Source organism: Erinaceus europaeus, chromosome 16, assembly GCF_950295315.1.
Source record: "Erinaceus europaeus chromosome 16, mEriEur2.1, whole genome shotgun sequence".
NCBI classification, from domain to species: Eukaryota; Metazoa; Chordata; class Mammalia; order Eulipotyphla; family Erinaceidae; genus Erinaceus; species Erinaceus europaeus.
In genome coordinates this window covers 57,267,976-57,289,213 of record NC_080177.1, presented here as the reverse complement: position 1 = coordinate 57,289,213, position 21,238 = coordinate 57,267,976, and the positions used below count along the sequence as shown (strand labels likewise).

The following is a 21,238-nucleotide window of genomic DNA, read 5'->3' as shown; positions in this document are numbered from 1 at the left end:
TGACCATGGACTGTGAGCTCAGACTGACAAGGATTTGGAGTGTATACAGGGTCCTGCGCTAAATGTGGATGTATATGGGCCCTGGGTCAGACTGATGGGGTTAACAGTTAACAGTACGTATGTTCTTTAATTCAGGAGCTACTCTCTGCCCTAATCCAGATTTCTAGCCCTATTCTCAATTCTGATTACATCTTCCCAGACAATATTTTTAGCCCACCTCCATGTAAACTATCAAATTCGGGTAAAAAAATCACTAAAATCATGGGTCCCAAAGAACATACCTAAAATAGACTTCCTAGCTTCTTACCACCCTAAACTCCCTATTTTTACCTTCTCTATTCCTACTTTATAGTTCTTATTTATTAAATATTTTGTCCTGCATTGTATCTTACTGACCGAGTTGCAGATGATACTATGATTCCATCCTGACTTCCATGGGCAGGCAACCTCACCAATGTGCCTCAGAACCTCACCTCTCCAAAGCCCTACCCAACTAGGGAAATACAGAAACAGGCTGGAGGTATGGATCAACCCACCAACTTCCGTGTCCAGCAGAGAAGCAATTACAAAAGCCAGACCTCCTACTTTCTGCACCCCCCAAAAAAGTTTTGGTCCATACTCCCAGAGGAGGAGAAATGTTAAGAGAAGATGACCAGAAGGCTCTAAAACCCAATTCCATCAGGACCCAGAGAAAGATGAGGAAAAAAGGAAAGACATCCAGAAATATAATGGGTTTAGCTATGACTTAAGATGTAAGAGAAGTCAGGACCATACGGGAAAAAATAGGGGAAAATATATAGAAAGATAGGTAGATAGATAGTTAATAGAAATAATAATCAACCCATATCTTAGGAGAAAAACTGCAGTTTTCAATGGAGAGACTGGGGACACAGAACTCTAGTGGTAAGAATGGTGTGGAATTGTACCAGTATTATTTTGCAATTTGGTAACTCACTAATAAAAAATAAAATAAAGCAATTCAGAATTGGTCAAAACTTTTGAAACTTTAAAAGTTATCAAAATGCTTTTTATCCAGGACAGGTTTTAGAAGCAAATCATCAGGGCTGGGGAAATACATAATGGTTATGCCAAAGAATTTCATACATGAGGTTTTGAGTTCCAGGTTCAATCTCTAACTTCAGTGCTTTGATCTCTATCTCTCTTTATCTGTATCTCTCTGTATTTCTCTTTCATTAAAAATAAACAAGTAAATAAAATATTTTAAAGAAAGAAAAAAAATTAAAAGCTGAAATTTTCATCCCTCTAAACATGTGATTGCTTATTCTGGCAACCAGTCTCCAAGTTTAAGTGGGACCCAAAGGTGCCTCATTTACATAATAAAATACATCGTTATTGATCCTCCTAGTTATAGGACCTGTATGCCAGAAGCAGAAAAGACAAGATATATATTTCTTATAAATCACAATATCACACAATTATTGAAATTCAGAACAGAACAGTTAATCTCTACCTACTTAACCTAAAAATGACTACTAGAGGGACAAAATAGTTCACAGCCCAGAGTTGAGGCAGCCCCCCACCACACTAAAGGCAGTTTAAGTCCTGTAGTGTCTTTGCCTCTGTCTTTCTGTCTCTGTCTCTGCCTTTCTTTCTGAAAAAATAGTCATGCTGAGGCAGTGAATTACCAGTGATGTTGACCAAAAAATAATAATAATAAAATACTATCACATTACTCTTCCTAAGTAACACCTGATTGTATAATTTGTCATCAAAAAGTGGGTGGGAGTGGTTTTCATTGTCTCCCAAAGCCCAAATTCCTAATCTTGAATGTACTGCTTTTATGTTTCTCCCCACCATCTTTCCAATTACTCTCAACTATACTACTTGACTCTTAATATTATATATTCTGCTGTCTACGATCTCTCCCTTAACTCTATGCAGCCTGATAGCTGTCTCCTCCACCTGAGATTTGTCAGGGGTAGATGACCAGATGTCTCTTAACTCCAGTTTCATCAATACCCTGAGAGAGAAAAGGAAAAATGGAAGGACATTCGGAAGTAGCAATGGGTGTAGGTGTGATTTAGAAAGCGCAGGGAGGACCATAGAAAAACATGGGTAAATATAAAGAAATAATAGTCAACCTATATCTGTGACCTTAGGAGAACTACTGCAGTTTCCAATGGAGGAAATAGACACAGAGCTCTCTGGTGGTGGAGACAGTATGGAATTATATCTCTGTTATCCTTTCAAGGGTCTTTGATCTTCTTACTATGCGTGATTAAGTTGGTGTGCGTAGCCAGGCTCCCTCCTAACCCACCCAGCCTCCACCTTCTGAGAGTTTCATAGACAATTTTCTTCAACTTTTCATGAAATACGGTTTCCATCATACTGTAAGACATCAACTTCAACCTGACTTCCCTGGACAAACGACCTCACCAATGTGTCCTGGAACCCCACCTCTCCAGAACCCTGCCCCACTGGGGAAAGATAGAAACAGGCTAGGAGTATGGATTAAACTGTCAATACCCATGTCCATCAGAGAAGCAATTACAGAAGCCAGACCTTCCATCTTCTGTACCACATAATGATCCTGGGTCTATGCTCCCAAAGGAATAAAGAATAGGAAAACTTCCAATGGAGGGGATGGGATGTGAACTCTGGTGATGGGATTTGTGTGGAATTATATCCCTCTTATCCTACAGTCTTGTCAATCATTATTGTATCAATAAAAAAAGAAAAGAAGGAAGACCTTTAAGACTTCTCTGAGCCCCAAAAATGGCTTACACTCAAAAATAAAAATGGCATCAATTATATTTGCAAACAAGGGTATTAAGAGCCAGAGTTCTTTCTTACCTGAGACTGAAGAATTGTTTCTCTTCAGACAGCAGCAGATCAAGTCCCTTCAATTTTATGAAGATGATATGAATCTTAAGTTATGAGATTCATAATGAGAGCTATAATTTCTAAAAGAGAAAAATAAACTAGTTTGTTGAACACTGAGAACAAGATAACATAAATTGGGGAAGTATATAACATAGAAACTGAAAACATCACTTGGGAATTTGTAGATGATTTTAAAAAATAAAAGAAAGTACTAAGTTAAATAGGAACATAGAAAGGAATAATAAATGAGAAAATATAAAAATAACATGCTTCTTCCTCCTCCTAGAACTACTCCCTTCTAGTCATAACCCCACCCTTCATCATCATCCAACATAGTATTATCTCCTTCAGAAAACTCTTCCCCCAAATTCTTAGCTAAAGTCAAAGCTCATTTATCTTGATACTCCTCTCTAAGATTTACTCAGAATACACATACATTAAATATGCCAAATAATAACTAGACTATAGATTAAGAAGTGAAATAATTACTGAGAAATAACAGAATAGAGACCTAAATATAGGTTGGATTTATTTTCAGTCTGCTAACCTATAAAAACATTTGTTTTATATATATATATATATAGCAGTACTTGAAGTCAAATCATTATTCCAGGTTTAGGAAAAACAATTTCACATTCTGACTTAAAGTATAACATTTTGCAAAGCAAAGAGCTTAATACTGTTTTTCTCAAATAAAAAGGATTCTAATTAACAACCTTGAATACCGGTGACCAAATGATAATTTAAGTCTTGGGAATAGTCAGCCCACCCTTGATTGCATTTTTCTGGCAATTATACCTCAGAGTCCACACTGGTTTTTTACCTAGGGAATTATAAAATGAAAGAAGAGATGGAAAAGTAGCTCTGGGTATCAGATTTGATGGTGCTTTGAATGAATGTACAGAAGTATTTTTGCATTACAATGGGTAAATAAAAGTAACTAGCTGAAAAATCCAAAAGTAGAATGCTTGAGAAACAGAAAGGGAAGAAGTATTATTCTAATCAAGTGCTAGCTAGAAATTTTATGGCAAAACCCTTTTCTCTAGAGAGAATGTGGAGATAATAGCAAAGAAATAAAATGACACAAAGTAAAGCTATCTTCCATTTAGCAATTTTGACCTTTTTTTTTTATCTCTGAATTGCTCCAAACACCTGGATCAACTTATATTTATGCAGTCAGTGTCTGTACAAATTTATTCATATCAATGGCTTGATGCAAGAGTCTTAAACTCTCAGAAATGATAAATACATAGACTAGATTCTTATACTGCTTAAAAATTTTTGACACTGGAAGTGGGGCTACCAAGTAGCAGCAGCAGCTGTGTTTCTCTCCTCTCCTCTCCTCTCCTCTCCTCTCCTCTCCTCTCCTCTCCTCTCCTCTCCTGGGCCAACTAGGAATATCAAAGGAGATCATCTGGGACCGCAAAAAGATGGGACTAGAATGACATCAGGAACCCACCAAATCACCAGTGAGTGCAAACACATGTGGCCCGTGGACAGAGAGAAGCTTAAGGAGAGACTGAGCGGCTGGTAACAGTCCGGCAGTTTACCGGTTGAGGCACCACCTCCAGTCTGTTTTACCAACAGAAAGACTGCTGAAGGGAGAAGAGGACTCCCCTAAGACTCACCAAATGCAACTGTGAGTCACCATTGCTACTACCCTCAGAGGCTGGAGCAGCAGGGGGGAGGATCTGTGCTGACATCTGGGAACACAGAACTGACCATAAAACTCAGGAGAAGAGCTATACTTCGGTGGCCTAGCAGTGGGGCTGTATAGTGGAAGCCTTTCCACATTTTTCTCCTGATGAGAACATGGTGAAAAATTGCCTCAGAACCTACGGACTATAAACAGGACTTGTTTAGAAAGTCACAGGGCCCAGCAGTGTTGCCCAACTTGGCAGAGAAGCTGAATTGAGCCCAGAGCTTTGGATCCTTGGGGGTGTGAGAGTCTCTTTGCATAACTACTGTGCTATCTCTCCCCCACCCTGCTTTATCTCTTGATCAGGAGTAGTAATTAAGCTAAGAAGCCTATAGTTTATTTATTTTTATTTATTTATTTTCCCTGTTGTTGCCCTTGTTGTTTTATTGTTGTTGTAGTTATTGTTGTTGTTGATGTAATTGTTGTTGGATAGGACAGAGAGAAATGGAAAGAGGAGGGGAAAACAGAGAGAGGGAGAGAAAGATAGACACCTGCAGACCTGCTTCACTGCTTGTGAAGCGACCCCCCTGCAGGTGGGAGACAGGGCTCAAACCAGGATCCTTACACCAGTTCTTGTGCTTCAGGCCATGTGCACTTAATCTGTTGTGCTACCACCCAACCCTAGAAGCTTATAATTTAAAAGCCCTGAGGCTCCCAAAGCCTACAGGGAAGAAAAAGAACAAAATAGGCTTTTAAGCCACTGTGCTCCAACTCAGGTATTGAAATAATATTGAAATAACTGTTAATTTCCACAGCTGTGAACTCTTTAAGTATCTTACTTTGACACACATCAATCCAGGCAAGAGTGATCAGTAATTTGAAAAGTACGGAGAGAGGGACCTCATAGCATACTACAATAGAATGGTTAAATCAACAAGAAGAAATATTGGAGAAATGGCCAAGGATAAAAGTCCAGATAAAAGTCCCCCAAAAGTTGAAGAATAGAATAATGAGATCAACATCTGAATGCTACCTAAGGAATTAGTCACAGAAGTGGGTAAAGAGTTTGAAAGAATTGTCATCAGAAATGCAGAAACAACAAATGAGACTCTAGAAGAAAACACTAATTATCTCAAGGTTATTAGAGAGCTGAAAGCTGATATAGCTGAGCTAAGAACACAACTAGCTGAACAAGCTGAAACAGTATCAGAACAGGGTAACAAAATAGATGAACTCCAGAAAGAAGTAGAGGTCAGAGACAATAGAATAATTGAGACTGAAGACAGAATAAGCAAGATGGAGGAAAATTAGAGACAACTAAAAAAGAAGTAAGAGATCTCAAAAAGAGATTAAGAGATACTGAAAACAACAACAGAGACATATGGGATGACTTCAAAATAAATAATATATGCATTATTGGCTTACCAGAGGAAGAAAGAGAGGGAAGGGAAGAAAGAAAGCATTCTTCAGGACATAATATCTGAGAACGTCTCTAGTCTAGACAACATCAAAGACATAAAGGCTCAAGAAGCCCAGAGGGTCCCAAACAGAATTAACCCAGACTTAAAGACATCAAGATACATCATATTTAGAGTGAAAAGGAATAAGGATAAAGAAAGGATGCTAGGGAGGTGGGTGGTATCGCAGCAGGTTAAGCACAGGTGGCACAAAGCTCAAGGACTGCCATAAGGATCCCAGTTTGAGCCCCCAGATCCCCACCTGCAGGGGAGTCACTTCACAAGCAGTGAAGCAGGTCTGCAGGTGTCTTTCTCTCCCTGTCTCTGTTTTCCCCTCCTCTCTTCATTTCTCTCTGTCCTATCCAACAATAATGACATCAATAACAACAACCATAATAACTACAACAATAAAACAAAAACGTCAGCAAAAGGGAATAAATAAATAAAATAAATATTTTAAATAAATAAATAAATAAATAAAGGATCCTGAAGGCTGCAAGAGAAAAATGAAGAGTCACCTACAGAGGAAAACCCATAAGGTTAGCAGCAGATTTCTCCACACAAACACTACAGGCCAGAAGAGAATGGCAAGATATCTATTGAGTGCCCAATGAGAAAGGCTTTCAACCAAGACTACTGTATCCTTCTAGACTGTCATTCAGACTAGATGGAGGCATAAAAACTTCTCAGACAAGCAACAGTTGAAGGAATCAACTATCACCAAGACTGCCCTGAAAGAAGTTCTGAAATCAGATCACCATAAATATTCCATATATCAAAACACTTGGTCCAGGAGGTGGTGCAGTAGATAAAGCACTGGACTCTCAAGCAGGAGGTCTTGAGTTCTAGCCCCGGCAGCACAAGTACCAGAGTGATCTTTGGTTCTTTCTCTCTCTCCTCTATCATTCTCATTAATGAATTTTTAAAAAGAATACTCTAAATATCTACAATAGTGAAATTAAAATATCTTCAATCTATAATATCAATCAATGTAAATGGCCTGAATTCACCTGAATTAAAAGGCACAGAGTAGGAAGATGGATCAGAAAACACAACCCAACCATATGTTGTCTGTAGGAATCCCACCTAACTCAACAAGACAAACACAGACTCACAGTGAAAGGATGGAAAACTACCATACAAGCCAATGGACCACAAAAAAAGGGCAGGAACAGCTATGCTCATGTTTTACACGATAGACCTTAAAATAAAAAAATTTTTAAAGATAGGGATGGATGTTACTTAGTGCTCAGAAGATCAATCAATCAAGAGGACTTAATGTTATCAACATCTATGCACCCCAAAAGAGGCCATCTAAATACATCAAACATCTACTGAAAGAGCTACAGCAATATATTAACAGCAACACAATAATAGTAGGGGACTTTATCACCCTATTCTCTCAGCTTGACAGATCATCCAGGCAGAAAATCAACAAATAAACAAAGGAGCTAAATGAAGAGATAGATAAACTAGAACTACTGTACATTTTCAGAGTAAAAATGGTGATTTCATCATTTTCAGCCCATCTTGGATGGAGCTTGAAGAAATCATGTTAAGTGAAATAAGTCAGAAACAGAAGGATAAATATGGGATGATCTCACTCACAGGCAGAAGTTGAAAAACAACATCAGAAGAGAAAACACTAAGCAACACTTGGACTGGAGTTGGTGTACTGCACCAAAGTAAATGACTCTGGGGTGAGGGTGGGAGGGTCAGGTCCTGGAACAGGTTGGCAGAGGACCTAGTGGAGGTTGTGTGGAAAAACAAGAAATGTTATGCATGTACATTATATTTGTTGTTGGCTGTAAAGCATTAATCCCCCAATAAAGAAAATTTTAAAAATAAAATCAGGAAAAAAAGATATCTACTTCCACTTGGACTAGACTTGGCAGATGGTATGATTTGGGAATGTTATTTCATCTGGGTTATCCAATTTATTTGCTTAGAGATGTTTCATAATATTCACCCACATGATTCACCTACGTATCTCCCCATCTTTAATTGTAATTTCATCTCTCATTCCAGACTGTTTTTACCATGGCTTTCTCTTTTTCTCTTTTTGTGAGTGTAGCTGGTATTTTATCTATTTTATTTATCCTTTCAAAGAATCAGCTGTTGGTTTCATTAATCTTTTGGATCATATTTCTGCTTTCTATTCATTAATTTCTGCTCTAATTTTGACTATCTCCTTCCTCTTGGTGATTTTATTTCTAGATTTTTAAAAAGATTTATTTATTCACTAATGAGAGAGAGCCAGAGCATTATTCTGACACATGTAGAACCAGGGGTTAAATTTAGAACCACATGCTTAAGAGTCCAAAGCTTTATCCACTGTGCCTTTTTCTTATTTTTTAATTTTTTATTGATTTAACTATGAACAACAGATCTGTTAGATAAGAGAGGTATAATTCCACACATTTCCCACCACCAGAGTTCCATATGCCATCCCCTAATTTGAAGCTTTCCTATTCTTTATCCCTCTGAGAGCATAGACACAGGATCATTATGGGGTGCAGAAAGTGGAATGTCTGGCTTCTGTATTTGCTTCTCCACTAGACATGGTCATTGACAGGTCAATCCATACTCCTAGTCTAGCAGGGCTCTGGAGAGGTGGGGTTCCAGGACACATTGGTGAGGTCATATGCAGCTTGGTGGCTGAAAAGCTTTAAAATATAATAAAGAACAAATTGTTTATTAATCAGGAACCTAAAAGTAAGAATATAGTAGATGAGATCTGTTCTAATCTAAGTGATAGGATGAAGATATGAGGGCTCTGAACTCCAGCTCCATCAGCACCCAGAAAGAACAAAAAGGAGAGGGACATTTAGAAGGAGTTATGTTGTCATGAGTGGCTTGGAGGGGAAGAGAGGATTGAATCAGGAGGAAAAGGGGGCAATTGTATATAAATGTAGACAGATAGTTGTAGAGATGATGGTTAGCCCATGTCTACAACCTTAGGGGAACTGGTGGATCATAGTAGAGAGACTGAAGATTCAGAACTCTGGTGGTGGGAATGGTGTGGGTTTAAATTCCTGCTGACATGTAATTTTGTAAAAATAAAAAACTTTTAAAAAGAATATAGCAGGTGAGATTTGGGGTCTCCATTTTGGGAAAAGTTAGGAAGTCTATTTTAGGTATATTCCAAGGGGCCCAAGACTTTCCTAATTCTTGCTTGAGCCCAATAGCTAAAATGCAGATGGGCTAAAGATACTATCTGGGGAGATGTTGTCAGAGTTGGGATTAAGAATAGAAAGCTGGATCAGGGAAGAGAGTAGCTCCCAAATCTGTTAAAAGTATATACCATTAACTGTAAACCCCATCGATCCAATCTGGGGCTCATATTCAGCACAGGAGCCTGTGTAACCTCTGCATCTCTGTAGGTCTAAGTGCACATTTCCTGCTGACTTTTGAGCCTCTCTGTTGCTCCTTTTCTAGTTGACTCAGTTGTGATGTTAGAGAACTAACTTGAGATCTTTGCCTTTTGTTGATGTTGACCTGTATTGTTATAAACTTCCTCCTCAATACAGCTTTTGTCAGGTAGTTGGTCTCTTCATTTTCATTGTTCTCCAAGTAATTTCTATTTCTCTTTGGATTTCTTCAGTGACCCAGGTATTATTCAGAAATGTATTGTTCAGTCTCCATAGTTTGGGTGTATTTCTTTGTTTCTTTTTGTGGTTGATTCTAACCTTACCACTTCTGGTCATAAAAGGTGCTTTTTATGATTTCAATATTTACATATTTATTAAGGCTGTCTTTGTGACCCAACACATGGTCAATCCTTGAGAATGGTCCATGTTCACTCAAAAAGAATCTATATCCTATTCTTTTAGGATGAAATTTCTGAGTATATCTGTTAAGTCCATCTCCTCTATGACTTTACTTTTATTTGTCTTGATGTTCTTTCTCTTTCTGTGAATGGTATGTTATATTATTGTATTGTTATTGGTGTCTTCATTGACATCAGTAAATACTTATTTTAGTGGTCGAGGAGGTAGCACAGTAGATAAAGCACTGGATTCTCAAGCATGAGGTCCTGAGTTCAATCCATGGCAGCACATGTAACAGATGCCTGGTTCTTTCTATCTTTCCTATCTTTCTCATAAATAAATAAATAAATCTTTTAAGAATATATATACTTATTTTATATATCTGGGTGCACTCATATTGGGAGCATATATATTGATAATAGTTATCTCTTCCTCTTGTATTAATCTTCTGACCAATGTGTAGTGTTCACCTAGCTCTCTCTCTCTTTTAATTTTTATTTATAAAAAGGAAACACTGACAAAAACTGTAGGATAAGAGGGGTACAATTGGGGGTCGGGCGGTGGCGCAGTGGGTTAAGCTCACGTGGCGCAAAGCGCAGGGACCGGCATAAGGATCCCAGTTCAAGCCCCCGGCTCCCCACCTGCAGGGGAGTCGCTTCACAGGCGGTGAGGTAGGTCTGCAGGTGTCTATCTTTCTCTCCCCCTCTCTCTCTGTCTTCCCCGCCTCTCTCCATTTCTCTCTGTCCTATCCAACAACAAAGCAACGTCAACAATGGCAATAATAACTGCAAAGAGGCTGCAACAACTAGGGGAACAAAAAGGGGGAAAAATGGCCTCTAGGAGCGGTGGATTCATGGTGCAGGTACCGAGCCCAGCAATAACCCTGGAGGAACAAAAAAAAAAAAAAAGAGGGGTACAATTCCACACAATTCCCACCAACAGAATTCTGTATCCCATCCCCTCCCCTGATAGCTTTCCTATTCTTTATCCCTCTGGGAGTATGGACCCAAGGTCATTGTGGAATAAAGAAGGTGGAAGGTCTGTCTTCTTTAATTGTTTCCCTGCTGAACATGGGCATTGACAGGTCAATCCATACTCCCAGTCTGTGTCTCTCTTTCCCTAGTGGGGCGGGGCTCTGGGGAAGCGAGGCTCCAGGACATATTGTTGGGGTCATCTGCCCAGGGAAGTCCAGTTGGCATCATGGTAGCATTTGGAACCCGGTGGCTGAAAAAAAGAGTTAACATATAAAGCCAAACAAATGGTTGACTAATCATGAACCTAAAAGCTGGAATATTTCAGATGAAGATTTGGGAGTCTCCATTTTGTAGATAGTAGGCCTATTTTAGTTATATTCCAAAGGGCCCATGACTATACTAGTTGTTTGTTTGTTTGTTTCTGAGCCTGACCTCAGATATGCAGGTGAATCCAAGTTATTGTCTGGGGAGATGGTATCATGGCTGGAAAAGGGGCTAGAAAGCTGGATCAGGAAAGAGAGTAGTTCCCAAATATGGGAAAGGTGTGTAAATACTGTTGACTTTTAACCCCATTTCTCCCTCTTTTTATTGCCCCCAAGGTTAGTGCTGGGGCTCAATACTTGCACTATCAATCCACCACTCCTAGTGGCCTTTTGTTTTTTCCTTTTGTTGTTGTTTTTTCTTGCTTTGTTTTCACTAGAGAGGACATAGAAATTGAGAAGGGAGAAGGAGAAAGAAAGGGAGAGAGGAAGAGTGACAGCTGCAAACCTGCTTCACTTTCATGAAGTGTGTCCCTTCAGGCAGGGAGCAAGGACTCAAACACAGGTATTTGCTCGTGGTAATGTGTATGCTTAACCGGGTATACAACTGCTGGGGTCCCATCTGTCTCTTATCACCTTAGTTACCTGAAAAAAATCTCTTTTTTTATTAATTTTTATTTATAAAATGGAAATATTGACAAGACTATAGGATAAAAGGGGTACATTTCCACATAATTCCCACCACCAGACCTCCATATCTCATCCCTTCCCCTGATAGCTTCCCTATTCTTTATTCCTCTGGGAGTATGGACCCAGGATCATTATGGGGTGCAGAAAGTGGAAGGTCTGACTTCTGTAATTCCTTCCCCACTGAACCTTTGCATTGGCAGGTCAATCCATACTCCCAGCCTGTCTCTATCTTTCCCTAGTGGGACAGAGATCTGGGGAGGCAGACAATATACTCTATACTACACCTGAGGAAGATGGGTCCTGATAATGGGGCAGCATGGAATGTTCCTACTTATGACCACAGAATGTGAGCTCAGATCTACAGGGATGCAGAGGTCACATAGGCTCCTAAGCTGAATATGGGCCCCAGATGACATTAAATCAATGGGGTTTACAGTCAACAATATTTATACACCTTTCCCATATTTGAGAGCTACTCTCTTCCCTGATCCAGCTTTCTGGTCCTTCTGCCAGGCATGACATCACCTCCCCAGACAATAATTAGGACCCACCTGCATATCAGATTTCAGGCTCAGAGGGGAAAAAAAAAAAACTAGTACAGCCACAGGCCCTTTGGAATATAACTAAAATATGCCTACTAGCTATCTACAAAACGGAGACCTCCCCCAACTCTTCATCTGCACTATTCCAGCCTTTAGGTCCATGATTGGTCAACAACTTGTTTAGCTTTGTGTGTTAACTCTCTTTTCAGCCACCAGGTTCCTGATGCTAGCCAGACTTCCCTGGACAGACAACCACACCAATATGTCCTGGAGCTCCACCTCCCCAGAGCCCTTCCCCACTAGGGAAAGAGAAAGACAGGCTGGGAGTATGGATCAACCTGTCAACACCCATGTTCAGTGGGGAAGCAGTTACAGAAGCCAAACCTTCCACCTTCTGCATCCCACAATGACCTTGAGTCCATACTCCCAGAAGGATAAAGAATAGGAAAGCTATCAGGGGAGGGGAAGGGATACAGACTTCTGGTGGTGATAATTGTGTGAAGTTGTACCAGTCTTATCTATGGTTTAGTCAATGTTTCCTTTTTATAAATAAAAAATTATATTAAAAAATAAAAAATTAATTAATAAAAAAAGAAAAATTCTCAGAGAGAGGAGGATGTTGTACATCTATGTAATATCCTACAGTCTACAGTAAAATATAGTAGCCTATACATGTGGATGCTTTTCATTTTTCCACATATTTTTAAATAATAAACTGGATGAATGAATACTGGAACATGTTCACTTTTAAAAATATTAAGCAGAAAGTGTGCTATGAGCTCTGATCAGTATCACAGTTATTGATAGTATTTAAGAATTTTTTTCATCTACAACAATAACTAAAATCTAAATATAAAACTAAAATGCCATCCTAAAATAACAAAGCTATTATAAAGTCAAATACAAATCCAGGGAACAATGAAACTAATACATACTTGATATTCTTCTTATAGGTTAAACATTAAAATATAAATACAATATACTGTGCTGATTTATGATTAATAATACCTACTATTTTATCTGTTGAGTTACTATGAGATATGTTTGCAAATATTTCAAGAAATTTAAATGTTTAATTATTTATTACACATTTATATTTGGTTATATTTATTTATTAAAATATTATTTGGTGCAACTTGGGACTAGTACATGTACAGTTTCACCACACTGGCTGAGCTGATTACTTTCATTCAGCTAGAGAGATAGAGACAGAAACAGCTAGAGACATCAAAGTCTGGAGCTTCCTCTGGTGTCAGAGCATTTTGCCCGAGTTTCTGGGATTTCAATCTGGGCTGTACGCATGGCAAAACCTGTGCTCTACCAAGGAAGCTGCCTCTGTATCCTGATACTTTTTATTATTGAGAGTAATTACAATTAGCAAGTCCTGGAAAATGATATTTGAAGACCAGATTTACTCCCAGAAAAACAGTTGTTTTCTATTCTCATCACTCATCGAAGTAAAAGTGATCTAGATAAAGTAAATTCATTCTTTGTAGTTGGCCAGACAAAATCATCTCTGACTTGACAGCTCTACAGTTGTGCCATCAGACTCTACAGGTTCTTCCCATACTAGTAAGGAGAGTAATGTGGCCTTCAGAGTTCTTGGTGAGCCCGAAGCTCTTTGTACTCTGGATCTGATCCTTCTGTTATGCAGTACTGCTAGAACTCACAATTCTTTTGCCCAGTCTCCTCATGGCCACTATCATATCTTTGTTTCTTAAGGTATAAATGGCAGGGTTCAAGAGAGGTGTGATAGCAAAGTCAAAAATGAACAAATACTTATCCAGTGGTGTGGTAGGGAAAGGCCAGATATAGAGAAACATACAAGGCATAAAAACCAAAATGACCACAGTGATGTGAGCTGACAATGTGACAAACGCTTTGGATAAATCCCCCGAGGAACGTTTCCAGACAGTGACCAGAATGAAGATGTAGGATATAATTAAGGAGAAGAAAGTTACCATGGATATTAGCCCACTGTTAGCAATGATTACAAACTCTAGTTTGTAAGTGTCTACACAAGCAAGTTTCATAACTCGAGGAAAATCGCAATAAAAACTATCTACTTTATTGGGGCCACAAAAAGGCAAGTCTATGACAACAAAGAACTGAGATACAGCATGGATTATCCCCACTATCCATGCAGCTACTACAAAGGAAACACACATTCTGGGGCTCATGATGGTCATATAGTGGAGAGGCTTGCAGATGGCTGTGTACCTGTCATATGCCATGGCTATGAGTAGCACCATCTCAGCTCCACCCACAACATGGATAAAAAATATCTGTATCATACATTTTGGAAAAGAAATGATGCTGCAGTTAGTGAAAAGATCAGAGATCAATTTGGGCACTGTGGTGGAGGAAAGTCCTAGATCAAAAAGAGAGAGGTTGGCTAGTAGGAAATACATGGGGGAGTGTAAGTGAGAGTCAATAATTACTGTGAACAGAATGAGAAGGTTTCCTAGGATGATTCCCATGTAGAACACAGTGAAGAACCAAAAGAGAAAAAGATGCATCTCCCATGAGGTTGAAAATCCAATCAATATAAATTCAGATACCACAGAGTCATTTTCTCCATCCATTGACTCAATCAGTAAAGAAGCAGAAGTAATCTGAAGCAAGAAAAAAGGGAGATTGAGAAAAACAAACAATAAGTACAAACAATAAGCATCAAGGAGACTATCCATTGCTTATTTTTTTAACCCAAACTTCAATGAATTAGAAATCCTCCTGAGTCCCATTAAAATTGGTTTCTAATTATTCTGCATAGTTTAGCTTTGATATTTATAATATAACATATCTTTGAAGGGACAAAAATGAAAAAAAATCAAGTAGAGTTTAGGGATTTAAATTTAGATTTAAATTTAAATTTAAATTTTCTACTCCCAAGGGGTCAAGAATGCGTAATGGCCTGAAGCATTAAAACAGGAAACATAACTGTTTAAAAGTTTTTATTTTGGGGGTCAGGCGGTACCGCAGTGGATTAAGTGCATGTGGCACAAAGCGCAAGGATCGGCGTAAGAATCCCAGTTCGAGCCCGGGCTCCCCACCTGCACGGGAGTAGCTTCACAGGCAGTGAAGCACGTCTGCAGGTGTTTATCATTCTCTCCCTTTCTCTGTCTTCCCCTCCTCTCTCCATTTATCTCTGAAAATTAATAAGTATATCATTCATAGATAAGACTTTAAGAGCATAAAAGAGTGGGGGAAATATAGAGTGAAATTTTAATTAGCTATTATGGACCTCCATGGGGGAGGAGGTGATAGCAGAGAGCTGGAAAAGACAGTCGAAAGACAGTGGGAAGCCAGTGTTCTATGGTGGAAGGAGATGACAAGTTGGTGGAGGGTTTGCTGTGTTACTGCCTATTATGTAGAGGTATGAAGCCCAACTATGACAGGCAGATTCTTACAAGTAAATATTTCTTCAATAAAGTAACCTCAAAATTAGAAAAAAAAAATTAGAAACATATTTTACCAATATTCAGTCTTCCTATTTCCTGTTTCTCTTGATACAGATATTTATTTACATGATTAAATGCTTTATGAAATTGCTAAGGAGCTGGGATTGACTTTCACTATCATTCTGTATAAAAAGGGAGAGATTGGGAATCAGGCTGTAGCACAGCGGGTTATGTGCAGGTGGCACAAAGCACAAGGACCAGCATAAGAATCCCGTTTCGAGCCCTGGCTCCCCACCTGCAGGGGAGTCGCCTCACAAGTGGTGAAGCAGGTCTGCAGGTGTCTATCTTTCCCTCTCTCTGTCTTCCCCTCCTCTCTCCATTTCTCTCTGTCTTATCCAACAACAATGACAACAATAATAACTACAACAATAAAACAACAAGGGCAACAAAAGGGAATAAATAAATTAAATAAATATTTTTAAAATATAATAAATAAATAAAAAGGTAGCGATGCATTTCCCTGATTAGGGGAATTTGAATGGAATAGTGAAAATATTAACATATTTCATCCCCACAATGGTACATCTGAAGTATCATAGAAGATATGAAGAAAGTGGTGAAAGATTTTAAAAGTTGGAGGCTGGGTAGTGGCGCATGCGGTCAAGTGCACATAATATGAAGTACAAGGATCCCGGCTCAAGCTACCAGCTCCCCACCTGCTGGAGGGTCACTTTACAAGAGGTGAAGCACATCTTCAGGTGACTATTTCTCTCTCTCTCTCTCTCTCTCTCTCTCCATATATATATATATATATATATATATATATATATATATATATATATATATATGAAAAAAAAGTAACCTGGAGTGCTTAAGACTTGGAGATAACAGCAACAACAAAAAGAAAACAAATATTGGAATAACTGGAGACAGAAGTAAAGTAGACTAGAGGAAAAGTAATACCAAGCAGCAGAGTAGAAGAGCAATATGAACAGAGAGATTGATGGAGTATTACCCATTATTAGGAGCATTTTAGGACCTACCTCTTATATTCTAAGACATGTAGCAGCATTTAGAGAAACTCAATAATTCTGGCATCTGTTTTCAACATAACCACCTCTAATACAAAATATATAATTTAATTCCCAGTGAGAGTATAGCTAATTAGTAGTACTAGGTATTGGTGACCCATTGTTGTTTCTGAAATCCTTATTAATCAGTCTGTCTTTGATATCTCCTGAGAACTTAGTCTTTGAGTCATGGTAATTTCCCAGAAGAATAGGTATCAGAATTGTTACTTGGTAATGAGAAGTAATTAATGATGGACAGTGTGAGATCACTCACTGTATATAGGATAAGATTGCTGGGACATGAACAGAACCAGTACACAACTGATGTCAGCCTGTTAAGCATTGTCAGCCTGGTGAGCATAGAACAGCCCTTCCCCACTAGGGAAAGAGAGAGACAGGCTGGGAGTATGGATCGACCTGTCAACGCCCATGTTCATCGGGGAAACAATTACAGAAACCAGACCTTCCACCTACTACATCCCACAATGATCTTGGGCCCATACTCCCAGAGGGTTAAAGAATAGGAAAGCTAGTAGGGCACCAAAGTAAAAACCCTGGGGTGAGGGTAAGGGTGGATATTCGGCTTCCCGGGGTGGCAGGGGGAGGTGGGGGCTTGGGAGGGTAGGGGGATGGGATGGGACACGGTCTTTTGGTGGTGAGAATGGTGTTTATGTACACTCCTATTAATTTGTAGTCATATAAATCTCTAATTAATATGAGAGGGGAAAAATTGATTGTATGTCTCAAACTTTTTAAAGCACAGACTGAGTCTTTTTAATACATAGGGTGAGTCTTTGATATGTTGACTCTCTCAAAAGCCTAGACCAGGGAGAACAGAAGCAACTGGTGGCACAGCTATATACAAATAATGTCAAAGGACATAAATTATGGTGATGTTGTGTATGATACAGAAAATCCTAACAAAGGGATATTTCAAAGTTAACCCAGTCGCCAAATAATGTGATTATAGCAATAACTATCTATTGTCTTCCTGAACCTTAAGATAGCAGGAACCTCACATTTCCACTATAGAGCCTATATTTCCCCCAGTCCTGGAAACTTAGGGTGGGGTACACTTTCCTGAATGCCTTCTCTTAATTCATACCAAATAACATTGCATCCGACGATATCATACTAATCATCACAACAAGTGCCACCTCAGCATGCTTCACTTCAGACTGTGTCCAGAGACTTCAGGTGTGGAATGACAACCCTTCAGCTTTATTACTCAGATGAGACCCTTCCTTTCATAGTATTCTCTAATTCCATTCCAGGAAGTTCACTTCCTAACAAAGTTCCTAAACCTAGATATAGGCAAGGTCCCGTGAGATAGAGGATATGTTCACACGTATCCATAAACTAGGGCAAAATATATACCTGAAAGCAGAAGTACACAATAGTCTGCAGTGTGTACCCTCCAACACTTCATCTACACATGACAGCCTTTAGGTCCATGATTGGTCAACAATTTGTTTAGCTTTGTATGTTAACTCTCTTTTCAGTCACCAGGTTCCAGATGACAGCATAATGCGGACCAGACTTCCCTGGACAGAGGACCCCACCAATGTGTCCTGGAGCTCCACCTCCCCAGAGACCCACCCTATTAGGGAAAGAGAGAGGCAGGCTGGGAGTATGGACTGACCAGTCAACACCCATGTTCTGCAGAGAAGCAATTACAGAAGCCAGACCTTCCACCTTCGGCAACCCACAAGGACCCTGGGTCCATGCTCCCAGAGAGATAGAGAATGGGAAAGCTATCAGGGGAGGGGATGGGATATGGAGACCCGGTGATGGGGCTTGTGTGGAGTTGGATCCCTCTTGTCCTATGGTTTTGTTAATGTCTCTTTTTTTAAATAAATAAATAAATTTTTTAAAATAAATAAATAAAAAGAAAATTTAAAAAAAGAATAGGAAAGTTATCAGGGGAGGGGATGGGCTACGAAGGTCTGGTGGTAGGAATTGTGCAAAGTTGTACCCCTCTTTTCCTATGGTTTTGTCAATGTTTCCTTTTTATAAATTAAAAAAAATTAAAAAAGAGAATAGCAGGAAAAAAAAGAGAAGATGCTTGATAATTTTTTAAAAAATGATTGCAGACACTTCTCAGGCTGACAATACTGATGTAATTGCTGCTGGTGTTGAATGTGAAACAGATGTCTCTAAGCATGAGTAGACCTGGGGCTGGCGCAGCAGGTTAAGCACATGTGACATGAAGTACAGGACTGGCATAAGGATCCTGGTTGAGCCACTGGCTCCCCACCAGCAGGGGGGTTGCTTCACAGGCAGTGAAGCAGGTCTGCAGGTATCTATATTTCTCTCCCCCTCTGTCTTTCCCTCTTCTCTCCATTTCTCTCTGTCCTATCCAACAACAACATTAACAATAATGACTATAGCAAGGGCAACAAAACTGGGCTTGGCCTCCAGGAGCAGTGGATTTGTAGTGCAGGCACCAAGCTCCAGCAATAACCCTAGAGGCAAAAAAAAATAGGTAGACCCATGAGCATGTTCTTCTGGCGTATAATCTGGGTGTGAAATAACTAATTGTTGGTGTTAACAAAGTGTATTCCATTGAGTCACCCTGCAGCCAAAAGAAATATGAGGAAATCCCTAAAGAAATCAGTACCTACATTAAGAAGATGTAGAATTTATGCCACTTTCTCGTTGGAATGATGACAACATGCTGGAGTAGAGTATACTATGCCTTGGTTGGAGGGATATCAAATACCCATAAATATGGCAGTACCAGTGGGACCACTGCCTGAAACTTTGGATTGGACCCTGCCACAAACTTATCCAAGTGACAATCCCTTATACTTGCCCTCCTAGGAAAAAAAAAAAAAAAAGGAAATCTGTTGAAATGCACCACAAAAGCCTGAGTAAATCACTTCTTAGAGACAAGGTGGGCTTCAGTGTCAACAGTGTAGCTGTTAAAGTTTTCTCATCATGGTTTATGATGGTAAATATGACCCACCAATGGAAGCAGCTGGCTTCACAGTTTGGGTGATGATTCTGAACCACCCAAGCCAAATCAATGTTGTATAAGTATCTATGCTTGATTGTCACACAGTTCACATTGTGTGCAAGTGTGCTGAGCTAGAGAAGGAAATTGATTGCCATTCTGGATAGAAATTAGAAAATGATCCCAAGTTATTGAAATCTGGTGATGTTGCCATTATTGATGTGGTTCCTGGCAAGTCCATGTATACTGAGATTCTGGATTATCCTTCTCTGGGTAATTTTGCTACTCAGGACACAAGACAGACAATGGTAGGAATCATCAAAGCAGTGGATAAGAAGGCAGCTGGAGCTTCTGCCCAGAAGGCTCAGAAAGTTAAATGAATATTGTTTCCATTACCTGCCATCCCAGTCTTAATCGCAGTTGAAGAATGGTCTTAGAACTAGAACTGTTTGTCTCACCAGACCATCTAAGTGTAATAATAGCAAAAGACTAATGAGGGGCTGATACATGTGCAAGGACCCAGGTTCCTGCCTCTGGTCTTCACCAGAGTGAACGTGAAAAGTTTCACAAGTGGTGAAGCAGGTCTTGGTCTCTTGTGTGTGTGTGTGTGTGTGTGTGTGTGTGTGTGTGTGTGTGTTCTCTGTCTTTATCAAAACAAAGGAAGAGGGTGGAGTAACAGTTATGCAAACAGACTCTCATGCTTGAGGCTCCAAGGTCCCAGCTTCAATCCACCACACCACCGTAAGCCAAAGATGAACAGTATTCTGATAAACAAACGAATGAATGAATGAATGAATGAATGAATGAATGAATGAATGAATGAATAAGCAAATAAATGAAAACAGAGAGAAATGGCTATCAGGAGTAGTAGAGACATTGTGCAAGCACTGAACCCCAATGAAAACTTTGGTGGAAAAAAAAAAAGCCTGCTTAATAATGACAGTGTGTTGTAAAACCTTCAAAAGGAAAGAATAATGTTTTGTGGACCATTTTAGTTTTTTGCATGTGAGCTGAAGATATTAGGTTTTTTGTTTGTTTGTTTGTTTTTTGTTTTACTCTGATTTTTTTTATTGGGGAATTAATGTTTTACATTCAACAGTAAGTACAATAGTTTGTACATACATGATATTAGCTTTTTTTTTTCTTTTTGCCTCCAACGTTATCACTGGGGCTCAGTGCCTGCACTATGAATCCACTGCTCCTGGAGGATATCTTTTCCCTTTTGTTGGCCTTGTTGATTATCATTGTTGTTGTTACTATTGCTGTTGTTATTGCTGTCATTGTTGTTGGATAGGACAGAAAGAAGTGGAGAGAGATGGGGAAGAGAGAGAGGGGAGAGAAAGATAAGACACCTGCAGACCTGCTTCACCATTTGCGATGTGACCCCCGGCAGGTGGAGAGCTGGGGGGCTGGAAGCGGGATCTTTGAGTTGGCCCTTGCGCTTCTTGCCTTGTGCATTTAAACTGCTGCGCTACTGCCCAGCCCCCAATATTAGTTTTTGTTTTTGTTTTTTTTTAAAAAGACTATTTTTTTAAAAGATTTTATTTATTTATTAATGAGAAACCTAGGAAGAGAGAGAAAGAGCCAGACATCACTCTGGTACATGTGCTGCCGGGGACTGAACTCAGGACCTCA

General features: G+C 39.3%; 1 protein-coding gene and 1 pseudogene across 1 annotated transcript; one reads left to right on the top strand and one right to left on the bottom strand.

Moving 5' to 3' along the window:
- Positions 1-13,822: 13,822 nt before the first annotated feature.
- LOC103112307 (olfactory receptor 4F6-like) lies at positions 13,823-14,770 on the bottom strand. The gene has a single exon (XM_007521709.2). It carries the CDS (start codon positions 14,759-14,761, stop codon positions 13,823-13,825), a length of 939 nt encoding a protein of 312 aa, XP_007521771.1. The 5' UTR covers positions 14,762-14,770.
- A 2,128-nt stretch (positions 14,771-16,898) lies between these two features.
- Positions 16,899-19,983, top strand: LOC103112308 (elongation factor 1-alpha 1-like; annotated as a pseudogene).
- The last annotated feature ends 1,255 nt before the right edge of the window (positions 19,984-21,238 follow it).